The 18,732-nt window shown below is 37.4% G+C and overlaps 1 protein-coding gene across 1 annotated transcript in view; it reads left to right on the forward strand.

Moving 5' to 3' along the window:
- Positions 1-17,193, forward strand: part of LOC149286793 (pleckstrin homology domain-containing family G member 5-like) — a 111,544-nt gene extending 94,351 nt beyond the window's left edge. The window contains exons 9-21 of the mRNA XM_089493630.1: positions 10,302-10,484; positions 11,960-12,133; positions 12,513-12,608; positions 12,733-12,783; positions 12,974-13,123; positions 13,395-13,505; positions 13,766-13,915; positions 14,023-14,160; positions 14,282-14,401; positions 14,875-15,007; positions 15,287-15,402; positions 15,875-16,023; positions 16,140-17,193. Coding sequence (XP_089349756.1) covers positions 10,302-10,484; positions 11,960-12,133; positions 12,513-12,608; positions 12,733-12,783; positions 12,974-13,123; positions 13,395-13,505; positions 13,766-13,915; positions 14,023-14,160; positions 14,282-14,401; positions 14,875-15,007; positions 15,287-15,402; positions 15,875-16,023; positions 16,140-17,193 — 2,625 coding nt within the window. The remainder of the gene's footprint in view (positions 1-10,301; positions 10,485-11,959; positions 12,134-12,512; positions 12,609-12,732; positions 12,784-12,973; positions 13,124-13,394; positions 13,506-13,765; positions 13,916-14,022; positions 14,161-14,281; positions 14,402-14,874; positions 15,008-15,286; positions 15,403-15,874; positions 16,024-16,139) is intronic.
- Positions 17,194-18,732: the final 1,539 nt, after the last annotated feature.

Genomic DNA, 18,732 nt, shown 5'->3' on the forward strand with positions numbered 1-18,732 from the left:
GAGACTAATGGTTGAGACGCTGGTCTTTAAAGAAGAAGGTTGGCTCCAAGACACGTTCCCAATTACTGCGGAGCTAGGTGACAACTCTGTGCTACTTTTAACTTTCTTTTGTGTCCGAACCGTATGACACGAAGACTCAAAATCTGATAAGACCGAAAGCCACAGTGATACCAGCCGCTGGTCTCGTTTCTGATTAGAAAGATCCAATATTCTTATTTCTAATGAGGTGACAGAACCTTTTTCACATCCAAACCCATAAAAGACAGGCTTCAAAGCATGGGGATCTGTCCCATTACATTTTATACGCTAAGTAAACCCATAAAATGACGTTTACGGAAATGTCAAATATTTTATTTTGTAATAAAATGAAGTGTATGTTGTAGAAACCCACCTTTAGTGGAAGTTATTCCTCTGCTGTTAGAAAGCCCCCTCCTTTACACGGAAGCACTTGTGTTAAATGTCTAATGCAAGGGGGCATTAAAAGAATAGTTTTTTGATTATTTTAACGCAGAATTTTGAAAAACGTTTCTGTTTCCCCATAATAAAAAAAATTCTAACTATTTGAGAAAAAACTTTCCAGAGTCTTCTTGTTCCGGTGTGTGGATCCCAGATCCGCTCGCCTGTATCTTCTTCTTAGGTGTCACTATGTTTATACATAACAATGTATCAAAGGAATATTTCCAGCCGGCGGCCGAGGGCCGACCGCCGCACAGCAAACGGCTTTAAATCCTTCCATTAGGATTAACAATACATTCTGAGAGGTATATGTTCTTTTATCTTGCCCCTTTTATTGTTTAATCCGTAGTACCTGACACTGTCATTATAACCTCTTAGACGGCACTGAAAAGTATTCTAATCCTTTAACTGGCACGGATGTGAACTTCTTCTGCAAGTACCAACGGGCCATGTGTAATGCATAATTAAATCATAATTAAATCTCACAATAACTAGAATGGCCATCTCAAACACCGGCAACTCTTACGATGATGCAGCCTCATCATCCCCAGTCTGGTCTTGTTAACTATACATTATGGACAATTATGGACCCTCATAGTCCATTCGGTAAAAGTTCACCATGGTTGGTCTTTTATAATGCACAGTGAGCTCAATGAGTTGGAATGATGAACCCTTTGAGATCTTTAGGTCATTGCAATTAAATAGTAACCCTCTATAAAGGTTATAGTAGACTCGATATATGTCTGTACGTACAATTTGCAGCATATAAAAATATGTTAATCAAATATTAATAAAAGAATATTAGTATCAAACATTATATGAAGTTGGTTGTTAGGGTATCACCCTGTGGACTTTTTAGTGGTTCACTTAAAGGGACCCCCCAATCATCATATAAACTGTAATGCATATAATAGCTGAACGTCATCTTATATTTTACCCTTTTTGCATTAAAATTCACCAAGGGATTTCTCAGAATCCTCTCCATACATTAAGTCTGTTTCCTCGGCCCCTTGGTCGGCAGAGCGCATGCATGGATGCTGGATTGTGCTAGACAGTCCTTAATTAATACACATTTCCTGGTTCTTTGTCAGTAATATACCCAATAACATAAAATATTTGGCACGTCAGTAAAAAAAAAAGAATAATAGCATAATATTAATCATCATAATAATAACTAATAATCAAGCAACACCCCAAGTATCAAATCTCTTCTGCATCGTATGACATTACTTTATTATTGCAGAACATCTAATATGTTTAAAAAATCCCCAAGATGTTTTCTTTTCCGTGATACTCGTTAGAGTTAAATAAAAAATAACACACCTATCCATAAGGTGACATGTACAGAAAGGAACAACAAGGAAACACGGGAAGCAAAATAATATATAATCGTGTTAAAATGTAAGCTGCACTATAACGCTACCCAGCCCTTCATAATGAATCTTTAGTGTCCCTGCAAGCATTTAAATCATCCAGAGCCTTACGTTCACAAAAGCTTACTGACGTACAGTCGGAGACTCTGTCCGGGGCACTTAAAGGGACTTTACAGCCATCATATACACTTATTATTATTATTATTATTATTATTATTTTTATTATTATTTATAATAGTTGAGTGATCCCTTTAAATTATCGAGGTGCTTTTGCAAATGCATACGAATCCCCCCCCCCCACATGCCTTTGCCCCTTTTGCCTGGCTCCCAACAGCAGCTGCAGCAGCAGGGCTGCAACTTCTAGGTCGATTACATTTTTTTGTTTATTTTAAATGCATATTGAAGTACTCACAGTAAATAGCATTACTCACAAATAATCGCTGTAAATCTGATTCATCAAAATGTTTTTTTGGTTTTTTTTATCTTTTCATATATTTTTCTTTCAGTTTTATGTTTTCCAAGGAGATTTGAGAAATCTGATACAATTCCCCCCCCCCCCCCCCCGAGGGCTGAGAGTGACACCGTTTTTTTTGGCAATCCGTGTCTTTGTACAGGGAGCAGTTTTAATAACGAGCCATCTGGCATAATTAAAACTAGAAGCAATTGGTAGCCAGGGACAAATTTTTGGATTGCTAATTATCATCACATAAATGTGATTCATTTGTAAGTCTTGGCAGTGATATCCCTGCTTTTAAAGCATGATTATCTCACCTCATTGTAAGTATTTAAATGTCTTTGTGTGCAGATGAGAACAGTCTGCTTCACTGGAAAATAAAATATATATATATTTATCTTTAACATATTACATTTTATCATTAAATAATATTATATATATATCTTTAGCATATTAGTTTTTAACATATTTTAAAATATTATATATATATTTATCGTTAGCATGTTATTTTTAACATAAAATAATATATATTAAAAGGTATTTATTTTGTGTATTGTAATAATCACCCACCAACTGTGAACTGTATCATTTCATTTTAGTTAGTTTAAAATTTAGTTAATTTAAAGTTATTTATCCTAAACATTATTTACATTGTAAAGGTGCTGATATTGGGAGTACTATCAAAATAATAAACAATATTAATAAACAATGTAGCAGATTCATTATAGAAACAGAGCATTTGCCGGCAGATCAGACCCATTCGCTCCATCTAGTCTGCCCGTTTTTCCTGCTGTAAAGACTCAAACCCAACTCTTAGATTCAGGAGCCATATTATTATTATTTATTTTATTTATATAGCGTCATCATATTCCATAGCGGTGTACAATGGATAGACAGGACATAACAAGTAGTATGTAACATAACAATTTGACTTACAGAAACAACAGGTTAGAAGGGCCCTGCTCACAGGAGCTTACAATCTAAAGGGAGTTAGGATGTATTACACAATAGGTAAAAGTCATATGCCTCTACTGTGTCTGCTGGGAAGCTGTTCCACTTATCTACCACCCTCCTTTTTGGATCCAATGTGAGATAGTAGCATTATGACATGGCCCCTTTAAAATCATAAAATCATAGTACGCAATGTATAATCTATATCGGTCATTATTTTTTATATATATATATATATATATATATATATATATATATATATATATATTATTAGAAAACAAACATTTTCCTTTTCCCATTCTACTAATTGTCAGTACACAATAATGTGATTGGCCAACATGGGGTTAATAGGAGCTTCATGTTAAAGGGACCGTCACAGTTTACACAGAGCGTTGCTAAATGTTAGTTTAGTCTCCTCCAAGGCATTTGTTTGCCCTTTGTGTCAGCCTCCCAGCTGCTTTGTCTTTTTGGCTCCTGCTACAGACATCTGGAGCCCGCACTGTTTAGGAATCAACAGCATTGGAACAAGAGAGCGCAATGAATCAAATCGCCGCCATGGGCTCGCCCCCCCCCCCCGAAACGTAGACAGACACCTGTGTACCATGGGACAGATATGACTCTAATACGCAAAGGATGTATATAACATATATGTATATTATGTATGAACTATATATATATATATATATATATAAATGCAGAACATAGTTTTAAAAATGAGTTTTTAATAAATAATATAATCTGGCTTTTCTTTTCCTTTTATCGGGGGTGCTTGTTTATTCAGTAGCCCCTCTGTATAGGTGGTTGGATAAGGGTGTTTTAGACCTCTCTGTCTTTCTTACCGCCGTGTGTTCATTCAGTATTTAGATGTATGTGAGGTAGGCACATTACTATTCATCCTAATATTAGATTATTATTATCTATTGATTGATCCATATAGCACCATCATATTCTGCAGCACAGTACAATGAGTAAACAGAATACCAATAAGTAGTGCATGGCATAATGTTCAGCCCTGTCCATATATTCAGCGCCTACCCAGCCAATACCATTCAGAAACCCCTATCTGCGGCACAACTGTTGGAGATCGCGCCTGCTTCTGTGTTTTTTAGCTTCATCTCCAAGAAGCTACCACCTAACTGGGGTCATCTCCATCCACTTCGGTTCAAGCACCTCCAGTTGCCACTTAATTAATGCGAATCCGTTCACCGATTTTCCATGTCCTTTAGATGCAAATACTCAACCATTAAGAAAAAAAACCACAACGTTTATTGGGCGCTGGAAATTCCGTCTGCTGTGTTTTTGCTACGAATCGGCCTGGAGTTTGAAATTCAGCGATATACTGATAATAATGGAACTGAAAGAAAATAATTTTTGATGTCGGATAAAAACCTGGGGGTAGTGGTGTATTTACTGTCTGTGCTGCGTTAGGCATAACCCGGGGCTGCCCCCTCTGTGCCGCTGTCCTGGGTATCGGGATATGACGTAATAACCTAGTGCGGCAGAAGGACATCATGGAGTACTGTGCCGACCTATTGACTTGTATTATATATATATATATATATGTGTGTGTGTATAAATTTACATCCGTTACGTGGGCTCTACGACAGGGCGGTGATTATATTGCTATTTTAATCATTATATGATAAGTAAAGAAGTCTGCGGGGTCAGTCATTGACATAATGATCAAAAGATTATACGAAGACATATTAAAGACGTACAAACGAACCCAGATAAACGCCATTGAGTAAATCAGAGAATGGACAATGAGCGATCAACAGGGGTGTGAAAGGCTGACTCTGTAAAATGAAACGTGCATTATCTTTGTATAGCTACAGGAAGCTATTGATAAGACATCAATATAAAGGAAGAATGATTCATTTTATTTCCAGGTGAGAAGTGGGTATTGTATGAAATTGGCGCATTAACGATACACGCGCTGACGATTTTGTCCAATTCCTGGAGACATCCGCTGATCAGTAATCCACAAAAAAAAGCCACATTCTTCTGATGGAGGCTTGAGACCCCAGAAGAATATTATAGGAGTTTCTAAATCAAATCCATGAGTAAAATAAACTTGCCTGACGCTTTGCGAGGTATAATACACATAAATGATCGTGCCGCCTGTGCAAAGTCATGGATATGAAAGCTACCCTGTCGTTGTGTTGTTGACCGTATAGTAGCAGAAATGAAAGCCAATGTATGGACCGAGACTGAAAGACATTATATGCCAACTCCTGAAGCATATGGATCTTTCGATCAGGGATGTTGAACGACATCTATAGAGGACGGCAGCCGGGATTTCTTGTTCTAAGGACTACAGGCTTAATATACAGATCTTTTAAGTGATTATCACTAAAACCCTTCCAGATCACCAGCATGTCTGTGATTAAACACTGCTAGCGTTAAGCGTTGTAGGGATTTCCATTATTTCCCCACTGAATTGTTTATTCTCTAAAAGGAAACATAATTCATTTAAATCGTCACCCATTTAACTATGCATCATGCAGGGCCAGCTTTGCACTTCTTGCTGGACAAATCTGTCAGTGTTAAAACAGAAACATAGAATTTGACTGCAGATATGAACAATTTGCCCCTTTTAGTCTGCCTGTTTTTCCTGATATAAAGATTCAAAGTTGAATCAGTCCTTGATCTAGTCTAAAATTCAGGATAGTCAAATACTTATTCCATTCTTGTGTAAATTCCCTCACTGTTTAACCTCTACCACATCTGCTGAGAGGCTGTTCCACCTGCCTACCACCCACTCTGTAAAGTACAACTTCCTTTCATTGCATTATTATAAGTGTTGTCCCTTCATAATGAATACTTGAGTGAGGAAGCTTAATCCAACCTTCTACGATCTCTCCTGTCAACTCTTTCTTTGAATAAACAAAAGAGATATAGATTCAATCAAAATGGCACATGGCTAGCTGGATATCCCTGGATGGGCACAGATGGCTAAATAAAACCAAAATCCTGGTTGCTTTGTAGCCCTAGAGACCACGAGGTGGAGATTAACCTGAAACGGAACAATGGTGATCCATTTCAGAAGCCAAACCATCATCACAGACTTCAATACCTAAAGCCATGACTGTTGACTGGAGATGTCATGTAAAAAAAAAAAAATGGCGGCCCATGTCATCCAGACATCTGATGATTAGCCCAACATTCTGTAAAAAACAAAAAAGAATATTCATGGTTTTCCTTCTAAAAAGGCAACATTTCAGAGTGATTACCTGGGGTTCCATTAAATCTAGTAACATAATAGTGCGTACTTTGTCTGGACAGACGTACGTCGGATAGAATGAAGAGAAGTCTGCCGTAGGAGACAAATGCAGTTGGATTTCCATATGAACGAGATGTTTATTAAACCAAATGGAGAGGATGGATTGCTTTACAATCTGGAGCACTTAAATGCAAACTCGTGTCTGTTACATTTTACTTTCATTGTGTATTCTTTGATCTGTTGGCCATGTTAGTTTGGGACGCAGACTTGCATGTAAATGGTCTTCCTAACTAATTATTTAGCATAATGAATCAACAATGAATGGCTCCATAGACCCACTTTGCCAGTGTCTAGAAAAAGCCATACAGAGGCTTATTGTAAAAACTAGTTGGAGGTGTGAAATCTGGTACTTCTGCTGCATGGTATCAACCTGGTGTTTTGCTACAGTATCAAGGAAAAGTCTGACCAATCAAGGCAAATAAGTCTTTGATCTCTGCTCGGGTCTGAATTGATGGAATCTAGTGGGTGACAGGAGGGACATTAGTGTTAGGTGTCCAGCAACTCCCACCTCTCCTCATATATCTCCTCCCTTCACAAAAACCTTTCAGTATTCTGTGTACCTCTTGGCGAGGAGGTACTACAAATACATCTCAGAGGCCCAAAGGTCTTGCCTTATCCTGAAGACACGTGAAGACATATCCTTCATTGGAAATCTTTGACAAATATTTTATGGGAGCAACTGAAAGCCTACTGAAGAAACATTTAAGCATCAGAACTTATTCTGCGACTGGGTGGATGGTCACCACAAAAGCTACATTTTGGTTCCTCTGTTGGTGACATGAAGGAGAAGTCCATAGACTTCGAAAGAAACATGGGACGACTATCTGCATGGAGGAGTTGGGATCATCTTTCTGTAATAGACGAGGTCTTATTGACTTACTCGTCTGATTTAGAGGTATTTGATGGATCGTCTAAGGCTTATATATTTTATTAGTATTATTCTTCTTAAATTTGGCTCATTTGGAACCCTTTTATTTCTGCGCATTTGAAGAATTAGTGATATAACATCAGGAAAAAAATGACCACTTTTTTATGTTATATTTAAATATATTTAATTTATATAATTATATATAATTTATGTTTTTTTTCTTATGTTTTATGTTCTTTTGGATTTTTGTGCCTAGATACAACTAGGACTTGTCCTTTATCATGTTTGAGGGTTCATGATGATTACATAAAAAAAAAATATATATACTAAAGGGGAGAGAGGGACAAGCTATTGAACCTATAGTGATACAATACCTAGTTTAATACTTTGCTGTTATGCCATAAAAATTGATATATTATTATTATTATTATTATTATTATTAAGCCAAATAAATTATTTGGGGGGAAAAAAGTAATTATGTCCTTTTATGCTTATCCTTTAATGGTATTAAATATGAAATACAGCTCTTGTGAAAATTCTTTCAACCATCCCCTAAATACTTTATAAATAGGAATAATCTAAATTTGGTGTAATATTCCCTTAACCTTTTCAGTGCCATAGTCCACTCCCATGGCACCCTTTAGGTATATAAAATGCTTTTTTGGGGGTATTGAATAGGTTCTAACTCCTGTACATATGATATGTGTTTATTTGTATGCCAGCCCTCGCACAAGTAACTGTTTACTTTTTGGCTATTTTTAAGTAGGTGCTATAAATCTCAAATTACTCACTGTTTGTTTTAACACACAATGGCTGAAAAGTCTTGTTTGTGTTTATCATGTCTTTGTTACCCAGTCTGCAGGCAGTTTCTGATGGGGTTGTTCTAACATGCCCTGGAACCTCTGCTCCGTTATATATATATATATATATATATATATATATATATATATATATATATATACTTTCTATTCGGCGTTCCATAGTTAATAGAGTTAATAGCATCAGTTGCATCTTATATATGTGAAATATATGCATTTATATGAAATGTAAAAGAATTTTGGGTCGGTTTACATGCATGGGATAGACATATGGATCCTGAATCTAAGACGTGACCGACGACTGATTACGGTTTGAGTCTTCACAGCAGGAAAAACAGGCAGAATAGATAGGCCAAGTTGTTGAATCTGTCGGCATATTCTATATTTCTATGTTTAGCAACGGGTCTTCCTTGGGTACTGTTATTTGTTTAAAAAATGCCAAATGTTACTATTACTATTATTATTATTATTTATTTATATAGCACAAATATATTCTGCAGTGCTGTACAATGGGTAAACAGGACATAACAAGTAGCCCATCAAATAACGAGTCCAATTTACAGAAACGCTAGGTTTAGAAGAGCCCTGCTCGAAGGAGCTTACAATCGGGTTATTGAATATTCCGTAAATGATCCCTTTTTCAGTTTTTTTTCCCTTCCCAATACAACCAGTAAATATGTTTTATTGTTTTTGGCACATTTTATTATAAATAAAATGTTATTTATTACAGCCCGTGGCATTAAAGAGACGCAGAGCCACCTATAGGCTGAATTTGGTAGTGTCGGAATTTTAGACACATTTTAGAACCCCAGCTGTATCTCACTAAGCCCCTCCCACCTTATGCAAATATACACAGGCTGTTGTTAAAGGTACAGCGTGAGAGCACAAAAAGGAATGCCCTATTGCCATGCCAGCGGTATTAGCCACCCCAGCAATGTCATCTGTTTTACTGACTATTGACTTCTTACATTGGGATTGACACAAAGCACACAAGAGCTGCGTCCTCCTCTCAATCGATCACGAAATGGGATTTGATATTAATTGGCAGCTAACAGAGCAAGTTAAAAAGGCAGATCTACCTACAAGAGGAACCGGTGTATCTTTCGTCACACTATACCTTTAATTATTTTTTGGAGTTGTTTTAATGAAAAATTATGCTATTCATTCTATTATCGGAGCGATACCTTTTCAGGCAGAGGTACGTATTATTATATACATAAGATACAATTAAAGAATATATAATATATCATTTCTCTGCGATTTACTTTGAATTTTAGTTGTTCTTTTTTTCTTTATGCATCAGGGATGTAAATCGCTTAAATCGTTAAAAAATCTATGTATTAAATGTTTTTTATATTGCGTTTTGTTTTGTTATCTTGTATTATTTCAGTTTAGGTAGAATTTTGTACACCCACTTTGGGGCAAACGGTTACTTTGTTATTGCAGACGGGTAGGATGCAGACATGTACAAGGGCTTCAGGGTCGTTATTACGTATTTTTAATCAATAGAACATTATTATTGCTAGTTTTTTTTATTAAGCCCCTAAATTCTCTGTGGGAGGTGAGAGAGAGAAGGAAATTACTAATCCGGATAAAATAGAGAAAGGAGAAAAGAGTTCAAAAAAAGGGAATGGTGGTTTATTTTGAGTACATTTTGATTTTGGGAGACAATTATTGCCACGGTCTATTCTCAAAAAAATCACTAGATTTCAGCTCATTGTGCGTTCACCGGAGAATGATTATTTCAATGTAAGGAATGGTCCGAGTTACTTGTAAAGTCCGGTTAACAGCTGTGTCTGGGATTAGGCAGCTCCATAGACTTGTAAGTAGGGGATTTCTCTTCTGTTTAAGTGAAAGGCAGATTTTTCCATTATTTTTTTTTTAAAAAGTGGCCTTTTTGTGGTTTTGGGGAATTCATCTGAAATATTTGTCACATAATCTAGGATTCCAGTGTCATCTGCTTATTATATAATGATCTGCCCTTATTCCATATTTTGTGTCTCCTTCCCTTTCAATATGTTTTTTTTTTATAGAATTCATTATATCAGGGCATATATTTTATATATGTTATATATTTGTTTTTACATTTTTTGTTTAGGCTCCTGGAAGAAGGAGGAAAAATATGACTGAATTCCTTGGGGACGCCAATATCCCATCTCAAGACTCAGCCCAGAATTCCAGCTCTTCCTTACCCAACAACGGCTCGGATACCTGGAAAAATCGCGCCGCCAGCCGTTTCAGTGGGTTCTTTGGATCTAGTGTTACTGGACCGTTTGGAAGGGTAATTATTGATAATGCCAATTTTTGACATTATTGTGCATTGTCTTGTCAAGTTTTTACATCAAAATCAAAAGAAGTCAAAATCTAAAACTAGAGGGTCAAAGATTTAGATCTACTATAAGGAAGTTTTACTTTACTGAGAGGGTGGTAGATAAGTGGAACAACCTCCCAGCAGAAGTGGTAGAGGGTAATACAGCGAGGAGATTTAAACATGCATGGGATAGACATACGGCTACTGAATCTAAGACGAGACCAACGTCTGATTACAGCAGGAAAAACGTGAAGACTAGATGGATTTATGGGACTGATCTGCCGTCACATTCTATGTTTTTATATATATCAGTATTATTCCTCATGTATTTGGGATAATATATATAACTAGAATGCCATGGGCTATTTGCATTTAACTCGTTGACTGCCAAACATTGTTCAATGACGCTGATACTAAAAGCTACAAGCAGTTTTGAACAGGAGAAAGTTCTTTACAATGTGTGGATTTAATCCGTAGCGTCCACCTTTACATTCAGATGTAAATTAGTTCTATTTCATGTAATTGTTCTTTGTTTCACGCATTAGTCTACTTAGTGACACTTTTCAAGTGGTCTGGGAAAACATTTGTTTTTCTGTAAAGTTACTGGAAATAGTAGTTGTTAATGATGAATACCAATGATGGGAGTATAAAATCAAGGACCCCCCCCCCAAAAAAACCACGCGTTTTTAACTTATGATAATTATTAATTAAGAGACAAATTATGGCTCACTTAGTATATTGTTCCATATACAGCTGGTTCAATTATTACTAAATCCTCCCACCCTATTCAAAATATATTTATATATATATATATAAAACAACTCTTTATTCTCAATAATTGGCACTGCAATATTGGATCTTAAGGAGTTAATATTCCTAAAATCATACTCATGACCACAATTCGTATTTCCGCTATGACAAATAAGACAAGTTTTTATTTTGTGGAAGAAGCCCCGGACAGACAATTTCCAAGTTGAGATCTGGGATTAATGATTCAACGCTCGCAAAAGAACTGGAGCGGAGATTTCGAAATATTCTTTTGTTCCTTTCCAATCTGGCCGACCCCAGCTCCTTAGTATCATGTCACGGCGTCAGTGATTCTGAGACGGCAGCCTGGCCTCATTGTTGGAGGAGCATTCAATGATTCCACCCTCGCCTACTCTTACCAGCTGTTCCTTTAAATGCGACGGTCCCATGGGCTTTACCAAGTGTTTCGAGCACAAGATACAAGAAAACAAAGAGGGGGGATCTGCTGGTCCCTGGGTGTCACTTCTCCTCTGCTAATCACATTTGCTTCGCTGTGTCTCATTTACATGGAATTACCGCAGCTTCTAGATATTGAGTTAGAAATCCAGGCAGCGCTGGCTGATACTCGTATAAAGCAGCGTTAGTCTTCACAATCCAGGGAAATTTCGTGATAAAATATCCATATATGTCTTTTTTAGGAGATCGATAAAATGGAGCAATTGGAGAGCAAGCTTCATTCGTATAGTATGTTCGGGCTTCCTAAATTGCCACAGCAGCTTTGTTTTGATCAAGATTCGTGGGAGGAAGAAGAAGAAGATGATACTAACTTGAGTCTTGAAGATAGCTGGCAGGAGATCATTGAGGGTCCTGAGGTAAGATCTCTTAGGATGTAGAGAGTCATATAGAGATTATTATTTTTATCAGTATTCTTGTAGAAAGAGTCAATGTTTAATGAAATATCAAGTATTTTCTTTTCTTTCTTTCTTTCTTTATTTTTTTATTAAAATGTGCTGTTCCACCAAATCTGCTGAATTACATTTTTGATTGTCTGACGCAAAAGCAGGTAGCTGCCATGGAAACTCAATCTCAGCGTCTCAGTAATATTTATGTTATTAAGAGGAAATAATGACATTGTTTGTGGAGTGGAACGGTGCCCTTAATTCAGTTTAGTAAATCAGTAGTTAGGATTCTGGGGTATGGCAATACCAGGCAACCGAGGAATTGTAGAACAAATGCTCCTTTTTCCAACAGATGTTAACGCGACGGCAGTGCCACCAGCAGGAGGCCATCTGGGAACTGCTATACACAGAAGCCACGTATATCAAGAAGCTGAAAGTCATTACAGATGTAAGTTCTCTTTTTACTATGTATGTATATATGCACAGAAATATACGTATCTATATGCTGGGTATGCTGGATGCCACAATGAAGACAAACGGGGTAAAATACATTTCCACTTGTCTTTTCACAGCTTTTTCTTTGCTGCCTCCTGAACCTTCAAGATTCAGGGCTCTTATGCGAGGTAAGGAAATACTTTATAAATGCAATATTAAAAAAAAAAGGAATCATTTTCATATAGTTTTGCGAAGCAAGATGGAATGGGGCATCAGCATTACTTCCTTGATGCTGTTATTCACATGTAAGAAGGGGTTAATGTGTCCATGTATCATATAACAAATGAAGAATCCTGATTTGTATTTTTTGTTCCAAAGGTGGAGCCAGAGAAGCTCTTCAGCAATGTTCAAGAGATCATCCAACTCCACCGGTCCCTCTGGAGGAACGTCATGGCACCAGCACTAGAGAAGGCTAGAAAGACCAAGGGATTGTTCAACCCAACTGGTTTTGAGAAAGGATTCAAAATGGTAAGGAAGATATTATTCTTAAGACTTCTCTCAGATCAGATGGGTTCTGTCACTCACACACAAGTGGTGACTATGGTTTTAGAAGATCTCTAACGTAAGATGGCATGGAGAAACTAGGGATATAGCGAGAACTTATGTAGGGAGACTTGGTCTCATCCAACCTTGAGTAAATTAGTGCCCTATAGGGAGTAGACCTCCACATCAGAGCTTTACTGATTAGATTGTAAGTATAGTTGGGCAAATGCACTGACCTTTTTTTCTCCCCTTTCAGTTCGAATCACTTTTCAAGCCATACATCAGATATTGTATGGAGGAGGAAGGGTGCATGGAATATATGAGAAACTTGCATCGGGACAACGAGCTCTTTCGAGCTTACGTTACGGTAAGTTTTATTGTTTTTAGCGACACGTTTTTTTTTGCTTCAACCTATATGTGACATCCAATTGGACCACTTTATATAAGTATATAAGTATATTCAGGTTGCAAAGCCCCTTATTTTGAATATTAATACGTTGGTTTAGCTGTCATAAAGTCTACAAATTTTTAAATACTTAGTTAAAAAGACATTTTTAACTTTACCATCTGTTTTTTTTTAATGTTTTGGCAAATTTTTTACATTCTTGCTGATTTTGTCTTTTTTAGTGGTCTGAAAAACACAAGCAGTGCAATCGTTTGAAGCTGAGCGACATGTTGGTAAAACCACATCAACGCCTTACCAAATATCCTTTATTGCTCAAGTCAATCCTGAAGAAGACAGATGACCCTCAAATAAGAGAGTCCATCATTATCATGGTAAACATATCTTTATACGTATATAATATGTATATTTATGAGTATGAAGGATGATAGGGGTTGTAGAGGCTGAAATATTAGTAATAATGATAACTTTGTAATCACAGATAAACTCAGTGGAACGTTTCATCAATCACGTGAACTCACGCATGCGCCAAAGACAAGAGCAGCAGCGACTGGCAGCCATCATCAGCCGCATCGATTCCTACGAAGCCGTGGACAGCAGCAGCGACGAGGTGGACAAGGTAACAGCAAACATTTTTAAATTCTGTTGTAAATTTTGCTTGTTTTGTAGCACATACTCAGCTCATAAAACCAGTTTCTAATTTGGTTAACTCAGCGAACTTTGTTATTTTCCCTTGTTAGATTTTGAAGGAGTTCTGCCGGCTGGATTTAACGGCACCCATGCTTGAAACTTCTCCTGATTATACACGACAGCTTCATCACGAAGGATGTCTCAAGATGAAAGAAGGGAAGGACAGCAAGGTAATAATTACTCTTCTTTCCTCATCGGCCCCAACCAGAGGGGACATTAACCCCTTGATGACAAAGCCTCTACATGCACGGGCTCAAAATGCATTGTTTTCAATGGGTTTAGGGACTGCCCGTTGTCCTTAAGGGCCGTATTCATTGTGGAATCTGGGAGTTTTGTTTTTCACAATTTCACTCGATCACAAAATCGGGCTTCATTGATTTGTGGTCATTGGGATGGTGCACTAAAGAGTGATTTGATGTTAAATGTCAATTTAAATCGATTACCTTGACTATGCGTTATTCAGCGTCAATCTTCCTGCACGAGAAGACGGTCTTTTATGATCCATTGTTGCCTTACTGGAACTTACAGAACTTTATGATACAGAGACCATTTCTCATAAAGTCTTCATCGTTCGGACTTCCAAGTGCCACAAAAGGGAGAGAGAAATAACCACATATTAACCCCGTACCCTTTGTGCTTCCAGATGGATGTGTACTGTTTCCTTTTTACGGATCTTCTCCTCATTACAAAACCAGTGAAGAAAGCTGAAAGAACCAAAATTATTAGACAACCTTTGATGGTGGATAAAATTGTATTACGAGAGCTTAAAGACCCTGGTAAGTGGCAACATTTATGTCCATGCCTCCTATGACAATCAAACCAAGTCAATACAGTCCAGGTTCAACGTAAATCACATAATCAATAGATCACAAAACTACCTAGAAGCTGTTCCTCTTAATAATATATTTCCCGTCTCAAAGTTTTGTTAATTTGGACAGCACTCTGCACTACCAGCATGCATATACCAGGTTACTATTTGCTTTTACAATGTTCATAGACTAAGTTAACCATTTATTAACCCTTTATATATCTATATATTTATAATGACATCACAGGGTCATTCTTGTTGATCTACCTGAACGAATTCCGAAGTGCTGTAGCTGCCTATACCTTTCAAGCAAGCGGACAACCATCTTGTAGAGGATGGATTGAAGCACTTTGCAATGCGCAGGTAAATCCTTTTAAGTATTTAACATTGTTTTACAGTAAAAAGACGTCAATAGGTCAGAAAATTTAGTATGATGTTTCAGCCTGCTCATTAGGAACAGCCACAAATACATAAAATTTTATAGGACATGCATTTCCGCAACGGTGCTTATGTGTCCTTGGATCCACAGGACCATGGTTACTGTAGCTCTGTAGATCCTTGGATGTAGGTTTCTATCACCTACTTTATATAATTGTATAATATATAATATATATATATTATATATAATTTTCTTAAGAACAACACTAACAATGTTTGAACCACCTTTGTTCACCTGAGAAGGCCCCAGTAAACCACATTTGATGGAGGATGCTGATTACTGGTTGAGACCTCACAAAGATCACTGATCATGTACTCAACATGCCTTAATTTGTGTGGGTACCCATTAGATCAGAATTGATGATTAATCACTCTGTTTGTTGACATGGCATCCTAGAACCTTTTACAAAAATTGCGTCAAGAGCATGTAGAGAACCAGCAACAAGTGCCACATCTTCAGGAAGAAGAGGAAGATATGGAAAGCGGGACCTCGGCAGCCAGTTCCCCCACCATTCTGCGTAGAGGGAGTACGGAAACGCGACAGAGGTAATCTTTGAGTTATAAAGACGTCATTGTGTTTTTGCGTATCAATCATAAGCTTGGTAGTTACATGTAATCACTCTGTTTTCTATAATCATCTATGTTTTGTCTGAATTTTGCAGTCAGTCTGACAGCTCTACAGAAACTATTTCTGTCGTCGTCGTCGATGCCAGTGAAGACTTTTCTTCTCCTGAGACCGAACAGGGGCCGTTTGGTTCTCAATCAGATGAAACATCGATTAGCACTACAGCTTCATCCACTACACCAACAAGAGACATGTTTGAAAGCATGGAGACTTCTGAATCAAATTCAGCTATAGATTCAAATTACCTGAAACTGGAGCCAAATGCATGTAGATCTTCATCGATAGACAGCGCTTACGGGACACTCTCTCCAACGTCACTGGAAGAGTTTGTAGAACGCCAACAACAAGAAATGGCAGAAGAAGAGAGAGAATCTGTCAGTTCCCATCGTTCCTCTTCTCCAAAACTCCGTAGGCGAACACCTGTTCAGCTTCTTCCTTGTAGAACCAAAGTTTTGAAGTCCAAATCAGAAGCCAATATTCTTCATCTGATATCCACATGCCCTTCAAGTCATACTAATGAGGAATCTCCTCTTACTCAAAGCAAAAGCTTGTGCGAACTCTTTATGTCACCAAGATCAGACAGTTTTTTAAATATGGAAAGTGACGGCAATGAGATGGCTCGGTATGTTACGCATAGGACTAGCTTGGTGGAACCTTCACTAAACAAAGTTGACCAGCACATTGTGAAACCAAGACGTCAGTCTGACTGTTCAAGTAGGAAAGTGGTCAATTTAAGCAGCTGTAGTAGCAGTTCATCCGAACTTTCAGAATCAGAAGACATCATCTTTTCAAAAGACGCTGGTCCTGGAAAAGAGGAGGACAAACTACAGGATCCACTGACGGAACGTGAGCAAATTAACTCTTTCCAAGACTCTGAGAGTGATTCCGGCTCACAGCTGTATAGTGGCTCTTTTTCCGAACGGTATGCGGCTGAGGAGAACGAGCGAGAATTGGACATTAATAATGCTTCTGGTGCTGCGAGAAGAACAATGTCTGATCCTCAATCGTCACAGCACAGGAAGCTCACTTTGGCCCAACTGTACAAAATAAGAACCACTTTGCTCCTCAACTCCACATTGACAGCTTCGTAAGTATTTTATGCTATTGTGTAGTTTCAATTGTCTAACTATAAACTCTGAACACTTTTTATGGGTCAAATGTCCAGTTTTCTTCTTATTTGTGCTCCAGAGAAGTGGCGTTGAGCCTCTGGATGTTCTCAATCCTTTTGCATGCCATACATGGCTCCCACCTCCTTCATTTTCTTTATCATCCTCTATTATTATCATCTAACTACTTTCCCCTCAACCCTTCTCAACATCTTCTCCTACTTTTCCCTCGTCACATTTCCACCATTTTTTTTCTCTTCCCGTATAATTATTGTCTTCGCTTCATTCTTTTTCAAAACTCATCAGGCGAAATTTTTAAACGCTTGATGTTTTAATTTCTACATCTTCTCTAATATTTACTGTTTTCTTCTTAATTTCAGAGAGGTGTAGCTTTACAGAAAAAAAAATATCCTGTACATATTTCAAGGTAAATTTGCGTACCTTCGCGGGACATTTGATATTGAGGATGCCGAAATGAATATTGCTCCAAACAGACATTAAAGAGGACTACGCCTGAGAATCAAGAAGTAAAACGCGGGCGCGCGCGTATTTGTTCTTGCGTGCGCATGGCTAAAACTGGATTACTTCTCAGAAAATTTGGGGCAACGTTATGCATTTTTCCCAGAATCTCGGGGAAAAAAAAACAAGTTATCATATTTGCACTTTGAGAAACTAAGAGTGAACAAGCCAAAACACACCAAGAGGGTTTAGAATCTCAATAAACAGAAACGGTTTGAAACGCGTTCCTGCGACACGTTAACTAAAACAAGTCAATGAGAAGATGAAAAGCAATTGGACAAAATAAAAAAAAGTACATACTTTCCAATTTGGCAAAATCAGTAATCCCCACGTCAAACACATTTTTTTTTTTTTGCCTGGTTGTTTAAAAAATGCTAATAATTTCCTACTGGTTACGAAATACAGTTGATCTATACATTTGTAAAATTGTACAATCGCAATCGGGGATGACAGTTACTAAGAAACGTACGCGACGGGAAAGCGACGGTTCTGGAGTTTGGAAATGGAATTCACATGGTGCTGGCCTTTTAGAAAACTTGAGTATGAAGTTGACTTAAGGTTTAAGTGTCTAATAAATATGTAGAGATTGAAACGTGGGCACACCGAATCATTGTGCGAACCGATAACTGTTTTAATCATGTGGGACTTGGAGAACGTGTTCTTGTATAATAATAAGTAGCCTTTGTAGGGATATATATATATATATATATATCATATATCTTTAGCACCATATTTATAAAACATGTTCCATAGCTCTATGCAACGGAACATAAAGGAACAGTATTATAACGTGACGTGGTGCTTGCCAATTTTTGTAATTATTTTTAATGGAAAAACAAAGCTAAACCGGGTTTCTTTTAAAAAACTTTTTGTGAAGTTATTTAACACTGTAAGGGGCACTTTATTTTAATAAAAATTCGTGTGCAGAGCCACAAGTATTAATGACCTGCGCGTGAAAGTTTGCTAGATAACAATAATTCAGTGTATCTCTCTGTACGTCGACTG

The sequence above is a fragment of the Sceloporus occidentalis genome, unplaced genomic scaffold, assembly GCF_023333645.1.
Source record: "Sceloporus occidentalis isolate IW3139 unplaced genomic scaffold, rSceOcc1.0.p SCAF_66, whole genome shotgun sequence".
In the NCBI taxonomy this organism is placed as follows: Eukaryota; Metazoa; Chordata; class Lepidosauria; order Squamata; family Phrynosomatidae; genus Sceloporus; species Sceloporus occidentalis.